The following is a 23,094-nucleotide window of genomic DNA, read 5'->3' on the forward strand; positions in this document are numbered from 1 at the left end:
ATTATTGTTCTAAACGTGTTTCCAGAGTATTATTGTTCTAACCGTGTTCCCAGAGTATTCCAGAGTATTATTGTTCTAACCATGTTTCAGAGTATTATTGTTCTAAACGTGTTTCCTAATATTCAGAGTATTATTGTTCTAACCGTGTTCCCAGCTGTATTCCAGAGTATTGTTCTAACCATGTTCCCCAGTATTCCAGAGTATTATTGTTCTAACCGTGTTCAGTATTCCAGAGTATTGTTGTTCTAACCGTGTTTCCAGAAGTAAGTAGTATTGTTCTAACCGTGTTTCCCTTCAGAGCGTCTCCATATCCTCCAAACAGCAGAGCCTGAGCCCTGAGGAAGGCCTTGGCCACGCCCACACCTGCTGGACGCTTTGCCTGGCGTTTCAGACACACAACTTCAGACCTGATACCTGGTACACACACACACACACACACACACACACACACACACACACACACACACACACACACACACACACACACACACACACACACACACACACACACACACACACACACACACACACACACACACACACACACACACACACACACACACACACACACACACACACACACACACACACACACATTGTCACATAGACACATTGTTACACAGACACACAAGTCCACACACAATTTACACACACACAATATCTAAATTTGCTTACTTGCTCAAATGCAATAGGTCGTGAAACCAGGCATGCAAACACACATGCACGCACTCACGCACACACGCACGCACGCACGCACACACACACACACACACACACACACACACACACACACACACACACACACACACACACACACACACACACACACACACACACACACACACACACACACACACACACACACACACATTCACATTACCACATCTGCTGAGTATCTTCTTCAGGTCTTAGAAGGGAGACTCAGTCTACATTCACACATTACCACATCTGCTGGTATCATTAATTCTTCAGGTCCAACTAATCAATCAATCAGGGAGACTCAATCAATCAGTGTTGGTGTCTACATTCAGAATCACCACGTCCTCTAACCCCCGGCTTCTCACTCTCTGGATCAATACATCAACACATTAATCAATACATCAATACATCAATCAACTAATCAATCAATCAGTCAGTCAACAAACCAACCAATCAACTAATCAATCAATCAGTCAGTCAACAAACCAACCAATCAACTAATCAATCAATCAGTCAGTCAACAAACCAACCAATCAACTAATCAATCAATCAGTCAGTCAACAAACCAACCAATCAACTAATCAATCAATCAGTCAGTCAACAAATCAACCAATCAACTAATCAATCAATCAGTCAGTCAACAAACCAACCAATCAACTAATCAATCAATCAATCAGTCAGTCAACTAACCAACCAATCAACTAATCAATCAGTCAGTCAACCAACCAACCAATAAACTAATCAATCAGTCACTCAACAAACCAACCAATCAACTAATCAATCAGTCAGTCAACAAACTAACCAATCAACTAATCAATCAGTCAGTCAACCAACCAACCAATCAACTAATCAATCAATCAGTCAGTCAACAAACCAACTAATCAATCAGTCAGTCAGTAAATCCACAAAAACAGTCTGTCCGTCTGTCCACCCGTCCATCCGTCTGTCCATCAGTCAGTTATTATCCGATGTGATCTCACAGTATACTGTATGATTCATACTGCCCTGCAGGTCCTGGCTGCTTGTCTGAGGGATGAAACACCATTAGAACCTTATAGAAACCATGGAGACGCTGTAGTTACTGTCCATCAGTCAGTTATTATCCGATGTGGTCTCACAGTATACTGTATGATTCATACTGCCCTGCAGGTCCTGGCTGCTTGTCTGAGGGATGAAACACCATTAGAACCTTATGGAAACCATGGAGACGCTGTAGTTACTGTACCTCTGTCAGACTGGAGTGGACTCCTATGAGGAAGGGCATCGGAGCACTGAGAGACAGACAGACAGAGAGAGGTTGAGTGCTTTAACATATACATATCTGTGTGTGTGTGTGTGTTTTCTCTCTCTCTGACCAGCAGTAGTCCAGTAGGTGTGTGTGTGTGTTTTCTCTCTCTCTGACCAGCAGTAGTCCAGTAGGTGTGTGTGTGTGTTCTCTCTCTCTGACCAGCAGTAGTCCAGTAGGTGTGTGTGTGTGTGTTTTCTCTCTCTCTGACCAGCAGTAGTCCAGTAGGTGTGTGTGTGTGTGTTTTCTCTCTCTGACCAGCAGTAGTCCAGTAGGTGTGTGTGTGTGTGTTCTCTCTCTCTGACCAGCAGTAGTCCAGTAGGTGTGTGTGTGTGTGTGTGTGTGTGTGTGAGTGTGTGTGTGTGTGTTTTCTCTCTCTCTGACCAGCAGTAGTCCAGTAGGGTGTGTGTGTGTGTGTGTGTGTGTGTGTGTGTGTTCTCTCTCTCTGACCAGCAGTAGTCCAGTAGGTGTGTGTGTGTAGTAGGTGTGTGTGTGTGTTTTCTCTCTCTGACCAGCAGTAGTCCAGTAGGTGTGTGTGTGTGTTCTCTCTCTGACCAGCAGTAGTCCAGTAGGTGTGTGTGTGTGTGTTCTTCTCTCTGACCAGCAGTAGTCCAGTAGGTGTGTGTGTGTGTTGTTCTCTCTCTCTGACCAGCAGTAGTCCAGTAGGTGTGTGTGTGTTTTCTCTCTGACCAGCAGTAGTCCAGTAGGTGTGTGTGTGTGTTTTTCTCTCTCTGACCAGCAGTAGTCCAGTAGGTGTGTGTGTGTTTTCTCTCTCTCTGACCAGCAGTAGTCCAGTAGGTGTGTGTGTGTTTTCTCTCTCTCTGACCAGCAGTAGTCCAGTAGGTGTGTGTGTGTGTGTGTGTTTTCTCTCTCTCTGACCAGCAGTAGTCCAGTAGGTGTGTGTGTGTGTGTGTTTTCTCTCTCTCTGACCAGCAGTAGTCCAGTAGGTGTGTGTGTGTGTTTTCTCTCTCTCTGACCAGCAGTAGTCCAGTAGGTGTGTGTGTGTTCTCTCTCTCTGACCAGCAGTAGTCCAGTAGGTGTGTGTGTGTGCGTGTTTTCTCTTTCTCTGACCAGCAGTAGTCCAGTAGGTGTGTGTGTGTGTGTGTTTTCTCTTTCTCTGACCAGCAGTAGTCCAGTAGGTGTGTGTGTGTCTGTTCTCTCTCTCTGACCAGCAGTAGTCCAGTAGGTGTGTATGTGTGTGTGTATGTGTGTGTGTGTGTTCTCTCTCTGACCAGCAGTAGTCCAGTAGGTGTGGGGGCAGGACAGGTATGAAGATGTGTTGCCAGTACATGGGGTAGAGCACAGCACTGAGGGCATGAACACACGCTGTCAACTGGAGCGGAGAGATGGGGAGAGAGAGAGAGAGAGGGGGGAGGGAGAGAGAGAGGGGAGAGAGAGAGAGGTGGGAGGGAGAGAGAGAGGGGGGAGAGAGAGAGGTGGGAGGGAGAGAGAGGGGGAGAGAGAGAGAGGTGGGAGGGAGAGAGAGGGGGAGAGAGAGAGGTGGGAGGGAGAGAGGGGGGAGAGAGAGGTGGGAGGGAGAGACAGAGGGGAGAGAGAGAGGTGGGAGGGAGAGACAGAGGGGGGGTGGGGAGGGAGAGACAGAGGGGGAGAGAGAGAGAGGTGGGAGGGAGAGACAGAGGGGAGAGAGAGAGAGGTGGGAGGGAGAGAGAGAGGTGGGAGGGAGAGACAGAGGGGGAGAGAGAGAGAGAGGTGGGAGGGAGAGAGAGGGGGAGAGAGAGAGGTGGGAGGGAGAGAGAGAGGTGGGAGGGAGAGACAGAGGGGGAGAGAGAGAGAGAGGTGGGAGGGGGTAGGGAGGGAGAGAGGGAGAGAGAGAGAGGTGAGAGGGAGAGACAGAGGGGGAGAGAGAGAAAGGTGGGAGGAGAGAGAGAGGTGGGAGGGATGGAGAGAGATGGGGGGTGGGAGGGAGGTGGGAGGGGGGAGGGAGAGGGGTGGGAGAGAGGAGAGTGGTGGGAGGAGAGAGACAGAGGGGGAGAGAGGGAGGGAGGGAGAGAGGGAGGAGAGAGAGAGGTGGGAGGAGAGAGAGAGGTGGGAGGGAGGGAGGGAGGTGGAAGGGAGAGAGAGAGGTGGGAGGGAGGAGGGAGGTGGAAGGGAGAGAGAGGTGGGAGGGAGAGAGAGAGGTGGAATGGAGGAAGAGAGGTGGGAGGGAGAGACAGAGGGGGTAGAGAGAGAGATGGGAAGGAGAGAGAGGTGGGAGGGAGGGAGGGAGAGAGGTGGGGGAGGGAGAGAGGTGGGGGGGGGGGAGGTGGGGGAGAGAGAGGTGGGAGAGAGGGAGAGAGGTGGGGGGAGAGAGAGGTGGGAGAGGGAGAGAGGGGAGAGAGGGAGAGAGGGAGGAGAGAGAGAGGTGGGAGGGAGGAGGGAGAGGGGTGGGAGGGAGGGAGGGAGGGAGAGAGGGAGGGAGAGAGGAGAGAGGTGGGGGGAGAGAGAGAGGTGGGAGAGAGGGAGAGAGGTGGGGGAGAGAGGAGGTGGGAGAGAGGGAGAGAGGGAGAGAGGGAGGGAGAGAGAGGTGGGGGAGGTGGGGGAGAGAGAGAGAGGTGGGAGAGAGGGAGAGAGGGAGAGAGGGAGGAGAGAGAGAGGTGGGAGAGAGGGAGAGAGAGAGGTGGGAGGAAGGAGCCCAATCAGAACAGCATACGTTTATGTTAGAAATTACGGAAAGCAACTTTTGAGAATGGGTTGAATGAAGTTTTGTGAGTTGTTGATGTATAGTGTGTGTGTGTGTATCCTCACTGTGCTGAGTTTGCTGGAGAGGATGAGGATGCGTCTCTCAAACAACATGCTGGCATAGAGCTGGAGGAGGTTAGACACATCTACCGCTACCACCAACTCTGTCAGGTTCCTCTGTAACACACACACACACACACACACACACACACACACACACACACACACACACACACACACACACACACACACACACACACACACACACACACACACACACACACACACACACACACACACACACACACAGTATTAAAACAATAGGCAATTAAAAAACAATTAACCTAAAGCATTCAGGTCCCGCTGTACTGTAAGACCTGTCGTTACCATGGAGACTTTATAATATAATAATATTATATATAATGTATTATAATCTTCCTGTGGTGATCTCTCTGTCAATGTTAAGACAGGGGTTATCTATGAGATGTATAATCAATGTTAAGACAGGGGTCATCTATGAGATGTATAATCAATGTTAAGACGGGTCATCTATGAGATGTATAATCAATGTTAAGACAGGGGTCATCTGAGATGTATAATCAATGTTAAGATCTATGAGATGTATAATCAATGTTAAGACAGGGTCATCTATGAGATGTATAATCAATGTTAAGACGGGTCATCTATGAGATGTATAGTATAATCAATGTTAAGACAGGGGTCATCTATGAGATGTATAATCAATGTTAAGACAGGGGTCATCTATGAGATGTATAATCAATGTTAAGACAGGGTCATCTATGAGATGTATAATCAATGTTAAGACAGGGGTCATCTATGAGATGTATAATCAATGTTAAGACAGGGGTCATCTATGAGATGTATAATCAATGTTAAGACAGGGGTCATCTATGAGATGATGTATGAGATGTATAATCAATGTTAAGACAGGGTCATCTATGATATGTATAATCAATGTTAAAACGGGTCATCTAAGAGATGTATAGTATAATCAATGTCAAGACAGGGGTCATCTATGAGATGTATAGTATAATCAATGTTAAAACGGGTCATCTATGAGATGTATAATATAATCAATGTTAAGACAGGGGTCATCTATGAGATGTATAATCAATGTCAATAATCAATGTTAAGATCAATGTTAAGGGTCATCTATGAGATGTATAATCAATGTTAGGGGTCATCAGATGTATAATCAATGTTAAACAGGGGTCATCTATGAGATGTATAGTATAATCAATGTTAAGACAGGGGTCATCTATGAGATGTATAATCAACATTAAGACAGGGGTCATCTATGAGATGTATAATCAATGTTAAGACAGGGGTCATCTATGAGATGTATAATCAATGTTAAGACAGGGTCATCTATGAGATGTATAATAATCAATGTTAAGACAGGGGTCATCTATGAGATGTATAATCAATGTTAAGACAGGGGTCATCTATGAGATGTATAATCAATGTTAAGACAGGGGTCATCTATGAGATGTATAATCAATGTTAAGACAGGGGTCATCTATGAGATGTATAATCAATGTTAAGACAGGGGTCATCTATGAGATGTATAATCAATGTTAAGACAGGGGTCATCTATGAGATGTATAATCAATGTTAAGACAGGGGTCATCTATGAGATGTATAATCAATGTTAAGACAGGGGTCATCTATGAGATGTATAATCAATGTTAAGACAGGGGTCATAAGACAGGGGTCATCTATGAGATGTATAATCAATGTTAAGACAGGGGTCATCTATGAGATGTATAATCAGCATGTTAAGACAGGGGTCATCTATGAGATGTATAATCAATGTTAAGACAGGGGTCATCTATGAGATGTATAATCAATGTTAAGACAGGGTCATCTATGAGATGTATAATCAGTCATCTATGAGATGTAAGACAGGGGTCATCTATGAGATGTATAATCAGCATGTTAAGACAGGGGTCATCTATGAGATGTATAGTATAATCAATGTTAAAACGGGTCATCTATGAGATGTATAATATAATCAATGTTAAGACAGGGGTCATCTATGAGATGTATAGTATAATCAATGTTAAAACGGGTCATCTATGAGATGTATAATATAAGACAGGGGTCATCAGATGTATTAAGACAGGGGTCATCTAAGAGATGTATAGTATAATCAATGTCAAGACAGGGGTCATCTATGATATGTATATTATAATCAATGTTAAGACAGGGGTCATCTATGAGATGTATAATCAATGTTAAGACAGGGGTCATCTATGAGATGTATAATCAATGTTAAGACAGGGGTCATCTATGAGATGTATAATCAATGTTAAGACAGGGGTCATCTATGAGATGTATAATCAATGTTAAGACGGGTCATCTATGAGATGTATAGTATAATCAATGTTAAGACAGGGGTCATCTATGAGATGTATAATATAAGCATTAAGACAGGGGTCATCTATGAGATGTATAGTATAATCAATGTTAAGACAGGGGTCATCTATGAGATGTATAATCAATGTTAAGACAGGGGTCATCTATGAGATGTATAATCAATGTTAAGACAGGGGTCATCTATGAGATGTATAGTATAATCAATGTTAAGACAGGGGTCATCTATGAGATGTATAGTATAATCAATGTTAAGACAGGGGTCATCTATGAGATGTATAATCAATGTTAAGACAGGGGTCATCTATGAGATGTATAGTATAATCAATGTTAAGACAGGGGTCATCTATGATATGTATAATCAAGTCATCTAAGAGATGTATAGTATAATCAATGTCAAGACAGGGGTCATCTATGAGATCAATGTTAAACGGGTCATCTATGAGATGTATAATCAATGTTAAGACAGGGTCATCTATGAGATGTATAATCAATGTCAAGACAGGGGTCAATGTTAAGTATAATCAATGTTAAGGGGTCATCTATGAGATGTATAATCAATGTTAAGACAGGGGTCATCTATGAGATGTATAATCAATGTTAAGACAGGGGTCATCTATGAGATGTATATAATCAATGTGAAGACAGGGGTCATCTATGAGATGTATAATCAATGTTAAGACAGGGGTCATCTATGAGATGTATAATCAATTTTAAGACAGGGGTCATCTATGAGATGTATAATCAATGTTAAGACAGGGGTCATCTATGAGATGTATAATCAATGTTAAGACAGGGGTCATCTATGAGATGTATAATCAATGTTAAGGGGTCATCTATGAGATGTATAGTATAATCAATGTTAAGACAGGGTCATCTATGAGATGTATAATCAATGTTAAGGGGTCATCTATGAGATGTATAATCAATGTTAAGACAGGGGTCATCTATGAGATGTATAATCAATGTTAAGACAGGGGTCATCTATGATGATGTATAATCAATGTTAAGACAGGGGTCATCTATGAGATGTATAATCAATGTTAAGACGGGTCATCTATGAGATGTATAATCAATGTTAAGACAGGGGTCATCTATGAGATGTATGTATAATCAATGTTAAGACAGGGGTCATCTATGAGATGTATAATCAATGTTAAGACAGGGGTCATCTATGAGATGTATAGTATAATCAATGTTAAGACAGGGGTCATCTATGAGATGTATAATCAATGTTAAGACAGGGGTCATCTATGAGATGTATAATCAATGTTAAGACAGGGGTCATCTATGAGATGTATAATCAATGTTAAGACAGGGGTCATCTATGAGATGTATAATCAATGTTAAGACAGGGGTCATCTATGAGATGTATAATCAATGTTAAGACAGGGGTCATCTATGAGATGTATAATCAATGTTAATCAATGTTAAGACAGGGGTCATCTATGAGATGTATAATCAGCATTAAGACAGGGGTCATCTATGAGGGTATAATCAATGTTAAGACAGGGGTCATCTATGAGATGTATAATCAGCATTAAGACAGGGGTCATCTATGAGATGTATAATCAATGTTAAGACAGGGGTCATCTATGAGATGTATAATCAGCATTAAGACAGGGGTCATCTATGAGATGTATAATCAATGTTAAGACAGGGGTCATCTATGAGATGTATAATCAATGTTAAGACAGGGGTCATCTATGAGATGTATAATCAATGTTAAGACAGGGGTCATCTATGTGATGTATAATCAATGTTAAGACAGGGGTCATCTATGAGATTAAGACAGGGTATGAGATGTATAATCAACATTAAGACAGGGGTCCTCTATGAGATGTATAATCAATGTTAAGACAGGGGTCATCTATGAGATGTATAATCAATGTTAAGACAGGGGTCATCTATGAGATGTATAATCAATGTTAAGACAGGGGTCATCTATGAGATGTATAATCAATGTTAAGACAGGGGTCATCTATGAGATGTATAATCAATGTTAAGACAGGGGTCATCTATGAGATGTATAATCAATGTTAAGACAGGGGTCATCTATGAGATGTATAATCAATGTTAAGACAGGGGTCATCTATGAGATGTATAATCAATGTTAAGACAGGGGTCATCTATGAGATGTATAATCAATGTTAAGACAGGGGTCATCTATGAGATGTATAATCAATGTTAAGACAGGGGTCATCTATGAGATGTATAATCAATGTTAAGACAGGGGTCATCTATGAGATGTATAATCAATGTTAAGACAGGGGTCATCTATGAGATGTATATACTTATCGCTGGAAACTGACTAATTGCCTTGAGCATATTTTAGTATGTTTGTACTCATATAAGTAGCCTAGCAACAGTAAAGAATGTGTTCTGAGTCAGATGGAATTATCTACAGTATGTGTAAAGATGGAATGATCTACAGTATGTGTAAAGATGGAATGATCTACAGTATGTGTAAAGGTGGAATGATCTACAGTATGTGTAAAGGTGGAATGATCTACAGTATGTGTAAAGGTGGAATGATCTACAGTATGTGTAAAGGTGGAATGATCTACAGTATGTGTAAAGGTGGAATGATCTACAGTATGTGTAAAGATGGAATGATCTACAGTATGTGTAAAGGTGGAATGATCTACAGTATGTGTAAAGATGGAATGATCTACAGTATGTGTAAAGGTGGAATGATCTACAGTATGTGTAAAGATGGAATGATCTACAGTATGTGTAAAGGTGGAATGATCTACAGTATGTGTAAAGGTGGAATGATCTACAGTATGTGTAAAGATGGAATGATCTACAGTATGTGTAAAGGTGGAATGATCTACAGTATGTGTAAAGGTGGAATGATCTACAGTATGTGTAAAGATGGAATGATCTACAGTATGTGTAAAGGTGGAATGATCTAAACAGTATGTTTAAAGATGGAATGATCTACAGTATGTGTAAAGGTGGAATGATCTAATAGTATGTGTAAAGATGGAATGATCTAGCACTGTCTTAAAGGTGAATTCTATGTCATTATATGATCTCTGTATGTTAAAGATGGAATGATCTACAGTATGTGTAAAGGTGGAATTTATAAAGATGGAATGATCTACAGTATGTGTAAAGATGGAATTATCTCAGTATGTAAAGATGGAATGATCTACAGTTTTATATCTCTAAACAGGATCTTTCCATAACGGTGATAGGATTGTTCTAATAGATTGTAAACTACTGCCCTTAGCACTGTTTTATATCATTATTATATTATCTCTGTATGTTATAGCTTCACTGTTTTATATCATTATATTATCTCAGTGTTATAGCTTCACTGTTTTATATCATTATATTATCTCTGTATGTTATAGCTTCACTGTTTTATATCATTATATTATCTCTGTATGTTATAGCTTCACTGTTTTATATCATTATATTATCTCAGTGTTATAGCTTCACTGTTTTATATCATTATATTATCTCTGTTTGTTATAGCTTCACTGTTTTATATCATTATATTATCTCAGTGTTATAGCTTTACTGTTTTATATCATTATATTATCTCTGTATGTTATAGTTTCACTGTTTTATATCATTATATTATCTCTGTTTGTTATAGCTTCACTTTCTATATCATTATATTATCTCTGTATGTTATAGTTTCACTTTTATAGTTCATTATATTATCTCTGTATGTGATACTTTTACAGTTCATTATATTATCTCTGTATGTTATAGTTTCACTTTTATAGTTCATTATATTATCTCTGTATGTTATGCATCATTATATTATCTCTGTATGTTATAGCTTCACTTTTATAGTTCATTATATTATCTCTGTATGTGATAACTTCACTTTTACAGTTCATTATATTATCTCTGTATGTTATAGCTTCACTTTTATAGTTCATTATATTATCTCTGTATGTTATGCATCATTATATCCACTTGACTGTGAATAGATTGCTTATTCTCAGAAATAGCTCTTTGTGTCTGAGAAGGATAATTATCTGGTGGACTGTGGCAGGCTGCCAGAATGTGCACTCCCTAGTCTCAAAGCCTCTCCTGACTGATAAGAAGTGGACTGTGGCAGGCTGCCAGAATGTGCACTCCCTAGTCTCAAAGCCTCTCCTGACTGATAAGAAGTGGACTGTGGCAGGCTGCCAGAATGTGCACTCCCTAGTCTCAAAGCCTCTCCTGACTGATAAGAAGTGGACTGTGGCAGGCTGCCAGAATGTGCACTCCCTAGTCTCAAAGCCTCTCCTGACTGATAAGAAGTGGACTGTGGCAGGCTGCCAGATTGTGCACTCCCTAGTCTCAAAGCCTCTCCTGACTGATAAGAAGTGGACTGTGGCAGGCTGCCAGAATGTGCACTCCCTCGTCTCAAAGCCTCTCCTGACTGATAAGAAGTGGACTGTGGCAGGCTGCCAGATTGTGCACTCCCTAGTCTCAAAGCCTCTCCTGACTGATAAGAAGTGGACTGTGGCAGGCTGCCAGAATGTGCACTCCCTAGTCTCAAAGCCTCTCCTGACTGATAAGAAGTGGACTGTGGCAGGCTGCCAGAATGTGCACTCCCTCGTCTCAAAGCCTCTGATAAGAAGACAGGTAAGACAGTGAGGTGAGTGGAGGAGAACCGAAGGTTCTGGACTCAAACTGGGACAATAACCCCACCTGCCAAACAATTCATTGTTTTTCGACACAGGAGGGGGGTCTGTTTGGGAAGAGTGGGGGGCGGGTGTTTAGTCAGAAGTTGTAAATATATGTGATTGTGATGTCATATCTTGTCTTTGCAGCTGTACGACCCAGTGTGGTGAATACATCTAACATCTGTACGACCCAGTGTGGTGAATACATCTGTACGACCCAGTGTGGTGAATACATCTAACATCTGTATGACCCAGTGTGGTGAATACATCTGTACGACCCAGTGTGGTGAATACATCTAACATCTGTACGACCCAGTGTGGTGAATACATCTGTACGACCCAGTGTGGTGAATACATCTGTACGACCCAGTGTGGTGAATACATCTGTACGACCCAGTGTGGTGAATACATCTAACATCTGTACGACCCAGTGTGGTGAATACATCTAACATCTGTACGACCCAGTGTGGTGAATACATCTGTACCACCCAGTGTGGTGAATACATCTGTACGACCCAGTGTGGTGAATACATCTGTACGACCCAGTGTGGTGAATACATCTGTACGACCCAGTGTGGTGAATACATCTGTACGACCCAGTGTGGTGAATACATCTGTACGACCCAGTGTGGTGAATACATCTAACATCTGTACGACCCAGTGTGGTGAATACATCTGTACGACCCAGTGTGGTGAATACATCTAACATCTGTACGACCCAGTATGGTGAATACATCTAACATCTGTACGACCCAGTGTGGTGAATACATCTGTACGACCCAGTGTGGTGAATACATCTAACATCTGTACGACCCAGTGTGGTGAATACATACATCTGTACATCGACCCAGTGTGGTGAATACATCTGTACGACCCAGTGTGGTGAATACATCTGTACGACCCAGTGTGGTGAATACATCTGTACGACCCAGTGTGGTGAATACATCTGTACGACCCAGTGTGGTGAATACATCTGTACGACCCAGTGTGGTGAATACATCTGTACGACCCAGTGTGGTGAATACATCGGTACTACCCAGTGTGGTGAATACATCTGTACGACCCAGTGTGGTGAATACATCTGTACGACCCAGTGTGGTGAATACATCTGTATGACCCAGTGTGGTGAATACATCTAACATCTGTACGACCCAGTGTGGTGAATACATCTAACATCTGTATGACCCAGTGTGGTGAATACATCTGTACCACCCAGTGTGGTGAATACATCTGTACGACCCAGTGTGGTGAATACATCTAACATCTGTACGACCCAGTGTGGTGAATACATCTAACATCTGTACGACCCAGTGTGGTGAATACATCTGTACGACCCAGTGTGGTGAATACATCTGTACGACCCAGTGTGGTGAATACATCTAACATCTGTACGACCCAGTGTGGTGAATACATCTAACATCTGTATGACCCAGTGTGGTGAATACATCTGTACCACCCAGTGTGGTGAATACATCTGTACGACGCAGTGTGGTGAATACATCTAACATCTGTATGACCCAGTGTGGTGAATACATCTAACATCTGTACGACCCAGTGTGGTGAATACATCTAACCCAGTGTGGTAAATACATCTGTACGACCCAGTGTGGTGAATACATCTGTACGACCCAGTGTGGTGAATACATCTGTATGACCCAGTGTGGTGAATACATCTGTACGACCCAGTGTGGTGAATACATCTGTATGACCCAGTGTGGTGAATACATCTGTACGACCCAGTGTGGTGAATACATCTGTACATCTGTTTGACCCAGTGTGGTGAATACATACGACCCAGTGTGGTGAATACATCTGTACTACCCAGTGTGGTGAATACATCTGTACTACCCAGTGTGGTGAATACATCTGTACTACCCAGTGTGGTGATACATCTGTACTACCCAGTGTGGTGAATACATCTAACATCTGTACGACCCAGTGTGGTGAATACATCTGTATGACCCAGTGTGGTGAATACATCTGTACTACCCAGTGTGGTGAATACATCTGTACTACCCAGTGTGGTGAATACATCTAACATCTGTACTACCCAGTGTGGTGAATACATCTGTATGACCCAGTGTGGTGAATACATCTGTACTACCCAGTGTGGTGAATACATCTGTATGACCCATGGTGAATACATCTGTACTACCCAGTGTGGTGAATACATCTGTACTACCCAGTGTGGTGAATACATCTGTACTACCCAGTGTGGTGAATACATCTAACATTGAATACATCTGTACGACCCAGTGTGGTGAATACATCTGTACTGACCCAGTGTGGTGAATACATCTAACATCTGTATGACCCAGTGTGGTGAATACATCTGTACCACCCAGTGTGGTGAATACATCTAGCATCTGTATGACCCAGTGTGGTGAATACATCCGTACGACCCAGTGTGGTGATACATCTGTACCACCCAGTGTGGTGAATACATCTAACATCTGTACGACCCAGTGTGGTGAATACATCTGTACGACCCAGTGTGGTGAATACATCTGTACCACCCAGTGTGGTGAATACATCTAACATCTGTACGACCCAGTGTGGTGAATACATCTGTACGACCCAGTGTGGTGAATACATCTGTACGACCCAGTGTGGTGAATACATCTGTACGACCCAGTGTGGTGAATACATCGGTACTACCCAGTGTGGTGAATACATCTGTACGACCCAGTGTGGTGAATACATCTGTACGACCCAGTGTGGTGATACATCTGTACGACCCAGTGTGGTGAATAAAACAGCATTAATCGCTCTTCTGAGTTTGACTTGAATTTGTAGCAGAACTTAGAATCAAACACTATTATCAACGTACCAACAGCAGTAGCATTATGGTTCAGATACACTGTAGATCAAACTCATTCCATGGAGGGCCTCGTGTCTGCTGGATTATGGGGTTTCCTTTCAATTAAGACCGAGACAAGCAGGTGGGGGGAGTTTCTTACTAATTAAGGACCTTACTTCATCAATCAAGTTCAAGGTAGGAGAAATGAACAGCAGACACTCAGCCCTCCATGGAATGAGTTTGACACGTAGATCATTACAACAGTGTATTATAGTGACAGCCAACTAACACTGTCAGGGATGGAGGGGAGCCCTCTGGGGTCAGGGTCAGGGTTAGGGTCAGGGTCAGGGTCAGGGTCAGGGTTAGGGTTAGGGTTAGGGTCAGGGTTAGGGTCAGGGTCAGGGTTAGGGTCAGGGTCAGGGTCAGGGTCAGGTTTAGGGTCAGGGTTAGGGTCAGGGTCAGGATCAGGGTTAGGATCAGGGTCAGGATCAGGGTCAGGGTTAGGGTCAGGGTCAGGGTTAGGGTCAGGATCAGGGTCAGGGTTAGGGTCAGGGTCAGGGTTAGGGTCAGGATCAGGGTCAGGGTCAGGGTTAGGGTCAGGGTCAGGGTCAAGGTCAGGATCAGGGTCAGGGTCAGGGTCAGGGTCAGGGTTAGGGTCAGGGTTAGGATCAGGGTCAGGGTCAGGGTCAGGAAAAGGGTTAGGTTAGGGTCAGGGTTTCAGGGTCAGGGTTAGGGTCAGGGAGGGTCAGGGTTAGGATCAGGGTTAGGGTCAGGGTCAGGGTCAGGGTCAGGGTCAGGAAAAGGGTTAGGGTCAGGGTCAGGATCAGGGTTAGGGTCAGGGTCAGGGTTAGGGTTAGGGTTAGGGTTAGGATCAGGGTCAGGGTTAGGATCAGGGTCAGGGTCAGGAAAAGGGTTAGGATCAGGGTTAGGGTCAGGATCAGGGTCAGGATCAGGGTCAGGGTTAGGGTCAGGGTCAGGGTTAGGGTCAGGGTTAGGGTCAGGGTTAGGGTCAGGGTCAGGATCAGGGTTAGGGTCAAGGTCAGGGTCAGGGTTAGGGTCAGGGTCAGGGTCAGGATCAGGGTCAGGGTCAGGGTTAGGGTCAGGGTTAGGATCAGGGTCAGGGTCAGGGTCAGGGTCAGGGTCAGGGTTAGGATCAGGGTCAGGGTCAGGGTCAGGAAAAGGGTTAGGATCAGGGTTAGGATCAGGATCAGGGTCAGGGTCAGTGTCAGGGTCAGGGTTAGGGTTAGGGTTAGGATCAGGATCAGAGTTAGGGTCAGGGTCAGGGTTAGGGTCAGGGTCAGGGTCAGGGTCAGGGTCAGGATCAGGATCAGGATCAGGATCAGGATCAGGGTCAGGGTCAGGGTTAGGTTCAGGGTCAGGGTTAATGTATTACAGTGACAGCAGACTCACACTCTCAGGGATGGAAGGGAGTCCTCTGGGGTCTGGAGCGATGAAGTACGGGACCTGGGGAAGCAGGGAAGAAGGAGCAGTTAGTTTCCATCCCAAGTGGCACCCTATTCCAGAAGTGCACTATTTCTGACCACGGCGCATAGGGCTCTATACAGGGAATAAGATGCCATTTGAGGTGCAGTCCTAGTCAGAAAGAACAACATCTGGGTGTATGTTAGTGCTGGTAGACCCATCATGATCCTGTTATCAGGTCTGGATGTTGAGAGAACCAGGGTTCACCGAGTATCCAGGTGATTTAGATTTTTTATTTATCTAGTTTTAGGTGTTAACTATGTCTTGGTTTCGTAGTAGATCAGGTTATAGGTTATAGGTGTTAATCCAGACCAGGTTATAGGTTATATGTTCTAGGTGTTAATCCAGACCAGGTTCTAGGTGTTAATCCAGACCAGGTTCTAGGTGTTAATCCAGACCAGGTTATAGGTGTTAATCCAGACCAGGTTATAGGTTATAGGTTATAGGTGTTAATCCAGACCAGGTTTTAGGTTCTAGGTGTTAATCCAGACCAGGTTTTAGGTTCTAGGTGTTAATCCAGACCAGGTTTTAGGTTCTAGGTGTTAATCCAGACCAGGTTTTAGGTTACAGGTGTTAATCCAGACCAGGTTATAGGTTATAGGTAATAATCCAAACCAGGTTATAGGTGTTAATCCAGACCAGGTTATAGGTGTTAATCCAGACCAGGTTATAGGTTATAGGTGTTAATCCAGACCAGGTTTTAGGTTATAGGTGTTAATCCAGACCAGGTTATAGGTTATAGGTAATAATCCAAACCAGGTTATAGGTGTTAATCCAGACCAGGTTATAGGTGTTAATCCAGACCAGGTTATAGGTGTTAATACAGACCAGGTTTTAGGTTCTAGGTGTTAATCCAGACCAGGTTTTAGGTTATGGGTGTTAATCCAGACCAGGTTTTAGGTTATAGGTGTTAATCCAGACCAGGTTTTAGGTTATAGGTGTTAATCCAGACCAGGTTTTAGGTTATAGGTGTTAATCCAGACCAGGCTTTAGGTTATAGGTGTTAATCCAGACCAGGTTTTAGGTTATAGGTGTTAATCCAGACCAGGTTATAGGTAATAATCCAAACCAGGTTATAGGTGTTAATCCAGACCAGGTTATAGGTGTTAATCCAGACCAGGTTATAGGTGTTAATCCAGACCAGGTTCTAGGTTCTAGGTGTTAATCCAGACCAGGTTATAGGTTATAGGTTATAGGTGTTAATCCATACCAGGTTTTAGGTTATAGGTGTTAATCCAGACCAGGTTATAGGTTATAGGTGTTAATCCAGACCAGGTTATAGGTTATAGGTGTTAATCCAGACCAGGTTATAGGTTATAGGTGTTAATAAAGACCAGGTTTTAGGTTCTAGGTGTTAATCCAGATCAGGTTTTAGGTTCTAGGTGTTAATCCAGACCAGGTTATAGGTTATAGGTGTTAATCCAGACCAGGTTATAGGTTATAGGTGTTAATCCAGACCAGGTTATAGGTTATAGGTGTTAATAAAGACCAGGTTTTAGGTTCTAGGTGTTAATCCAGATCAGGTTTTAGGTTCTAGGTGTTAGTGCAGCAGACCAGTTTTAAGGTTCTAATAGGTGTTAGTCCAGACCAGGTTTTAGGTTCTAAGTGTTATGACGGATCAGGTTTTTAGTTTCTAGCTGTTAGCCCAGACCAATTTTTAGGTTCTAGGTGTTAGTCCAGACCAGGCTTTAGGTTCTCGGTGTTAAAACAGACCAGGTTTTAGGTTCTAGGTGTTAGTCCAGACCAGGTTTTAGGTTCTAGGTGTTAGTCCAGACCAGACCAGGTTTTAGGTTCTAGGTGTTAGTCCAGACCAGGTTTTAGGTTCTAGGTGTTAGTCCAAACCAGGTGTTAGGTTCTAGGTGTTAGTCCAGACCTAGCAGGGTTCCAGGACTCACCCCTTCCTGCCCCTTCCCCGGAGTGAGGGGGGCATGTCCAGGAGGGCGGGGCATCTCTGTCCTGACCAATAGCTTCTCTCCCTCAGAGAGAAACACAACACACTACCACACAGCCCAGAAAACCCCTCTATCTAATAACAAATCCACACGATCCACTACAACACAGAAAACAGTTTCAATGACAACCGCGTAACGTAATATGATTGTGTTTCCTATATAATGGGTTGGAATTGGAATTTCCACTTGGAATTAGAATTGATGGGACAGTTGTGATGAATAGACTTGTTGAGGCTTACCAGCTGCAGAGTGACAGAGCCGACAGCCAATGGCAGGGGATGTGTGTAGAGGGCGCCCAGCAGTTCTCGCATCTCATTGGTCTGTTGAGAAGCAAGCGATACTCGTGAAACACTATTGAAATACTTTTGAAACACTAATGAAATACTTATGAAATACTAATGAAATAGTTATGAATTACTAATTAAATTGATTTGACAAAGAAAAGCCAGGAAAATGTGTGAAGGAACTTGACTGTAAAGAACTGTAGACACAATACAGTCCAGGATGAAGCAGGGGTGTCAAACTCATCCCATGAAAACAATTAAGATGTTTTATTGTCCCACACCAGGTAGGTGCAGATGTTTTATTGTCCCACACCAGGTAGGTGCAGATGTTTTATTGTCCCACACCAGGTAGGTGCAGATGTGTTATTGTCCTACACCAGGTAGGTGCAGATGTGTTATTGTCCCACACCAGGTAGGTGCAGATGTTTTATTGTCCTACACCAGGTAGGTGCAGATGTTTTATTGTCCCACACCAGGTAGGTGCAGATGTTTTATTGTCCCACACCAGGTAGGTGCAGATGTGTTATTGTCCCACACCAGGTAGGTGCAGATGTGTTATTGTCCTACACCAGGTAGGTGCAGATGTGTTATTGTCCCACACCAGGTAGGTGCAGATGTTTTATTGTCCCACACCAGGTAGGTGCAGATGTGTTATTGTCCCACACCAGGTAGGTGCAGATGTTTTATTGTCCCACACCAGGTAGGTGCAGATGTGTTATTGTCCCACACCAGGTAGGTGCAGATGTGTTATTGTCCTACACCAGGTAGGTGCAGATGTGTTATTGTCCCACACCAGGTAGGTGCAGATGTTTTATTGTCCCACACCAGGTAGGTGCAGATGTTTTATTGTCCCACACCAGGTAGGTGCAGATGTTTTATTGTCACACACCAGGTAGGTGCAGATGTTTTATTGTCCCACACCAGGTAGGTGCAGATGTTTTATTGTCCCACACCAGGTAGGTGCAGATGTTTTATTGTCCCACACCAGGTAGGTGCAGATGTTTTATTGTCCTACACCACGTAGGTGCAGATGTTTTATTGTCCTACACCAGGTAGGTGCAGATGTTTTATTGTCCTACACCAGGTAGGTGCAGATGTTTTTATTGTCCTACACCAGGTAGGTGCAGATGTGTTATTGTCAAACACCAGGTAGGTGCAGATGTTTTATTGTCACACCAGGTAGGTGCAGATGTGTTATTGTCCTACACCAGGTAGGTGCAGATGTTTTATTGTCCCACACCAGGTAGGTGCAGATGTTTTATTGTCCCACACCAGGTAGGTGCAGATGTTTTATTGTCCCACACCAGGTAGGTGCAGATGTTTTATTGTCCTACACCACGTAGGTGCAGATGTTTTATTGTCCTACACCAGGTAGGTGCAGATGTTTTATTGTCCTACACCAGGTAGGTGCAGATGTTTTATTGTCCCACACCAGGTAGGTGCAGATGTTTTATTGTCCTACACCAGGTAGGTGCAGATGTGTTATTGTCAAACACCAGGTAGGTGCAGATGTTTTATTGTCACACCAGGTAGGTGCAGATGTGTTATTGTCCTACACCAGGTAGGTGCAGATGTTTTATTGTCCCACACCAGGTAGGTGCAGATGTTTTATTGTCACACCAGGTAGGTGCAGATGTTTTATTGTCCTACACCAGGTAGGTGCAGATGTTTTATTGTCCCACACCAGGTAGGTGCAGATGTTTTATTGTCCCACACCAGGTAGGTGCAGATGTTTTATTGTCCTACACCAGGTAGGTGCAGATGTTTTATTGTCCCACACCAGGTAGGTGCAGTGACGTGTTGTTTTACAGGCTCCGTAATAGTAGCACAGTGCCCCTGGAGCAAATGAGGTTTTAGTGCCTTGTTCAAGGCCACATCGACAGATTGCTCACCTTGTCGGGGATTTGAACCAGCGACCTTTCGGTTTCTGGCCCAACTCTCTTCAGACTGTGACGTTAATTTATCAATCAAGTACGAGGGAGGAGATGAAACCCACAGACACTCAGCCAGGTTATTGAGAGACCCACCTGTCCCTTGGTCAGATTGTCAGCCAGGTTATTGAGAGACCCACCTGTCCCTTGGTCAGATTGTCAGCCAGGTTATTGAGAGACTCTCAGGTCCCTTGGTCAGATTGTCAGCCAGGTTATTGAGAGACCCACCTGTCCCTTGGTCAGATTGTCAGCCAGGTTATTGAGAGACCCACCTGTCCCTTGGTCAGATTGTCAGCCAGGTTATTGAGAGACCCAGCCAGGTTATTGTCCCTTGGTCAGATTGTCAGCCAGGTTATTGAGAGACCCACCTGTCCCTTGGTCAGATTGTCAGCCAGGTTATTGAGAGACCCACCTGTCCCTTGGTCAGATTGTCAGCCAGGTTATTGAGAGACCCACCTGTCCCTTGGTCAGATAGTCAGCCAGGTTATTGAGAGACCCACCTGTCCCTTGGTCAGATAGTCAGCCAGGTTATTAAGAGACTCACCTGTCCCTTGGTCAGATAGTCAGCCAGGTTATTAAGAGACTCACCTGTCCCTTGGTCAGATAGTCAGCCAGGTTATAGTCAGCCAGGTTATTAAGAGACTCACCTGTCCCTTGGTCAGATAGTCAGCCAGGTTGTTCAGAAGTTTGTAAAACACTTCAAACCAAGGTAGGTAGCTACAACACACAATTACACATATTATGACAGTAGTGTATGGTTAATGTTGTCACTAAATACAGAGATGTACACACACACACACACACACACACACACACACACACACACACACACACACACACACACACACACACACACACACACACACACACACACACACACACACACACACACACACACACACACACACACACACACACACACACACACACACACACACACACACACTCTCTTACCTAAGCATACAGAGGCAGGTGTGTGAGTTGCTGGTGAGGCGACAGAAGCCGAAGCGTTGGCATCCCTCCAAGTCAGTCAACACAAAGGTGAAGTGTTGCACTGCTACCACATCTCTCACTCTGATGGAGGAGGAGGAACGGGGAGGAGGAGGAGGAGGAGGGAGGAGGAGGAGGAGGAGGAGGAGGGAGGAGGGGGAGGGGGAGGGGGAGGAGGAGGAGGGGAGGAGGAGGAGGGGGAGGGGAGGAGGAGGGGGGAGGGGGAGGAGGGGGAGGGAGGGGAGGGGGAGGAGGAGGAGGGAGGAGGGGGAGGGGGGGAGGAGGAGGAAGGAGGGGGAGGGGAGGAGGAGGGAGGGAGGGAGGAGGGGAGGGAGGAGGGGGAGGGGCAGGAGGGGGGGAGGAGGGAGGAGGAGGGGGAGGTGGGAGGAGGGGAGGAGGAGGAGGAGGGAGGAGGGGGAGGGAGGGAGGAGGGGGAGGAGGAGGGTGAGGAGGGAGGAGGGGGAGGAGGAGGGGGAGGGGGGAGGAGGAGGAGGGGAGGGGGAGGAGGGAGGGGAGGGAGGAGGAGGGAGGGGAGGAGGAGGGAGGGAGGGAGGGAGGAGGAGGGAGGAGGGGGAGGGGGAGGGAGGAGGGGGAGGAGGGGAGGAGGGGGAGGGGGAGGAGGAGGGGAGGAGGGAGGGAGGAGGAGGGAGGAGGGGGAGGGAGAGGAGGGGGAGGAGGAGGGGGGAGGAGGGAGGAGGGGGAGGGGAGGAGGGAGGGGGAGGAGGAGGAGGAGGAGGGAGGGGAGGGGAGGAGGGAGGAGGGAGGAGGGGGAGGGGGGGAGGAGGGGAGGAGGGAGGAGGAGGAGGGAGGAGGAGGAGGGAGGAGGAGGGAGGAGGATTCTCTCTCTGGGGAGGGGGAGGAGGAGGGATGAGGGAGGAGGGGAGGGGGAGGGGGAGGAGGGAGGAGGGAGGGAGGAGGGGAGGGGGAAGAGGAGGAGGAGGAGGAGGAGGAGGAGGAGGATGGAAGGGTGGATGAAGTGAGGAAGAAAAGGATGGATGAGGGAGGGAGGGAGGGAGGGGGAAGGGGGATGGATGGATGGAGGGGAGAGGGAGGGAATAAGGATGGAGGAAAATCTCTATGTGTCCTTAATTTCTGTCTCTCTCTGTGTCCATAATCTCTGTCTCTCTATGTGTCCATAATCTCTCTCTCTCTATGTGGAATCTCTTGCTACAGTAAAAACATACTATCACTTACCTCTCTATGTCATAGGGAAAGCAGAACCTTGGTAGAGTCTGGCGGGATTCCTGGACACACGCACGCGCGCGCACACACACACACACACACACGCACATACACACGTTATGAACAGATAAAATATTTGAAATGTATATGAAGTTAGACATGGAGGAATCTGTACTGCATCTGTATGCACAGGTACCTGTGTGTGTGTGAGTGTGTGTTTGTGTGTGTGTGTGTGTGTGTGTGTGTGTGTGTATGTGTGTGTGTAGAAGACTGGTGTCTTTACCTCATCACTGAAGTCTTCAGGAAACTGAAACAACACGTCAGGATCTACACAGGACAAAATGAGAGACAGGATGAACACACACACACACACACACACACACACACACACACACACACACACACACACACACACACACACACACACACACACACACACACACACACACACACACACACACACACACACACACACACACACACACACACACACACACACACACACACACACACACACTACAAACACCAAACTCATGTCATGTTTTTGTTGAAGAACACGGTCCACCAAACCCCCTCACTTTCAGTTTGACTAATGTCCTGTTGTGGTCCTCTGTCTTTTTCTGTCTGTCTGTCTGTCTGTCTGTCTGTCTGTCTGTCTGTCTGTCTGTCTGTCTGTCTGTCTGTCTGTCTGTCTGTCTGTCCGTCCGTCCGTCCGTCCGTCCGTCCGTCCGTCCGTCCGTCCGTCCGTCCGTCCGTCCGTCCGTCCGTCCGTCCGT

General features: G+C 45.1%; 1 protein-coding gene across 2 annotated transcripts; it reads right to left on the minus strand.

Annotated features, from left to right (window-relative positions):
- Nucleotides 1-993: 993 nt before the first annotated feature.
- LOC124028587 (DENN domain-containing protein 1B-like) lies at nucleotides 994-21,121 on the minus strand. 2 transcript variants are annotated; one of them, XM_046340627.1, is made up of 9 exons: nucleotides 21,101-21,121; nucleotides 20,794-20,863; nucleotides 18,171-18,251; nucleotides 17,875-17,955; nucleotides 15,908-15,961; nucleotides 4,730-4,840; nucleotides 3,217-3,317; nucleotides 1,925-1,970; nucleotides 994-1,067 (listed from the first exon to the last, which is right to left on the minus strand). In XM_046340627.1, the coding sequence occupies exons 1-9, from the start codon at nucleotides 21,106-21,108 to the stop codon at nucleotides 1,005-1,007; spliced, it is 615 nt and encodes a 204-aa protein (XP_046196583.1). In that variant the 5' UTR covers nucleotides 21,109-21,121; the 3' UTR covers nucleotides 994-1,004. The 2 variants fall into 2 exon arrangements, with proteins under 2 accessions (XP_046196583.1, XP_046196584.1); XM_046340628.1 differs by lacking the exon at nucleotides 17,875-17,955.
- Nucleotides 21,122-23,094: the final 1,973 nt, after the last annotated feature.

Source organism: Oncorhynchus gorbuscha, unplaced genomic scaffold (assembly GCF_021184085.1).
Source record: "Oncorhynchus gorbuscha isolate QuinsamMale2020 ecotype Even-year unplaced genomic scaffold, OgorEven_v1.0 Un_scaffold_4487, whole genome shotgun sequence".
In the NCBI taxonomy this organism is placed as follows: domain Eukaryota; kingdom Metazoa; phylum Chordata; class Actinopteri; order Salmoniformes; family Salmonidae; genus Oncorhynchus; species Oncorhynchus gorbuscha.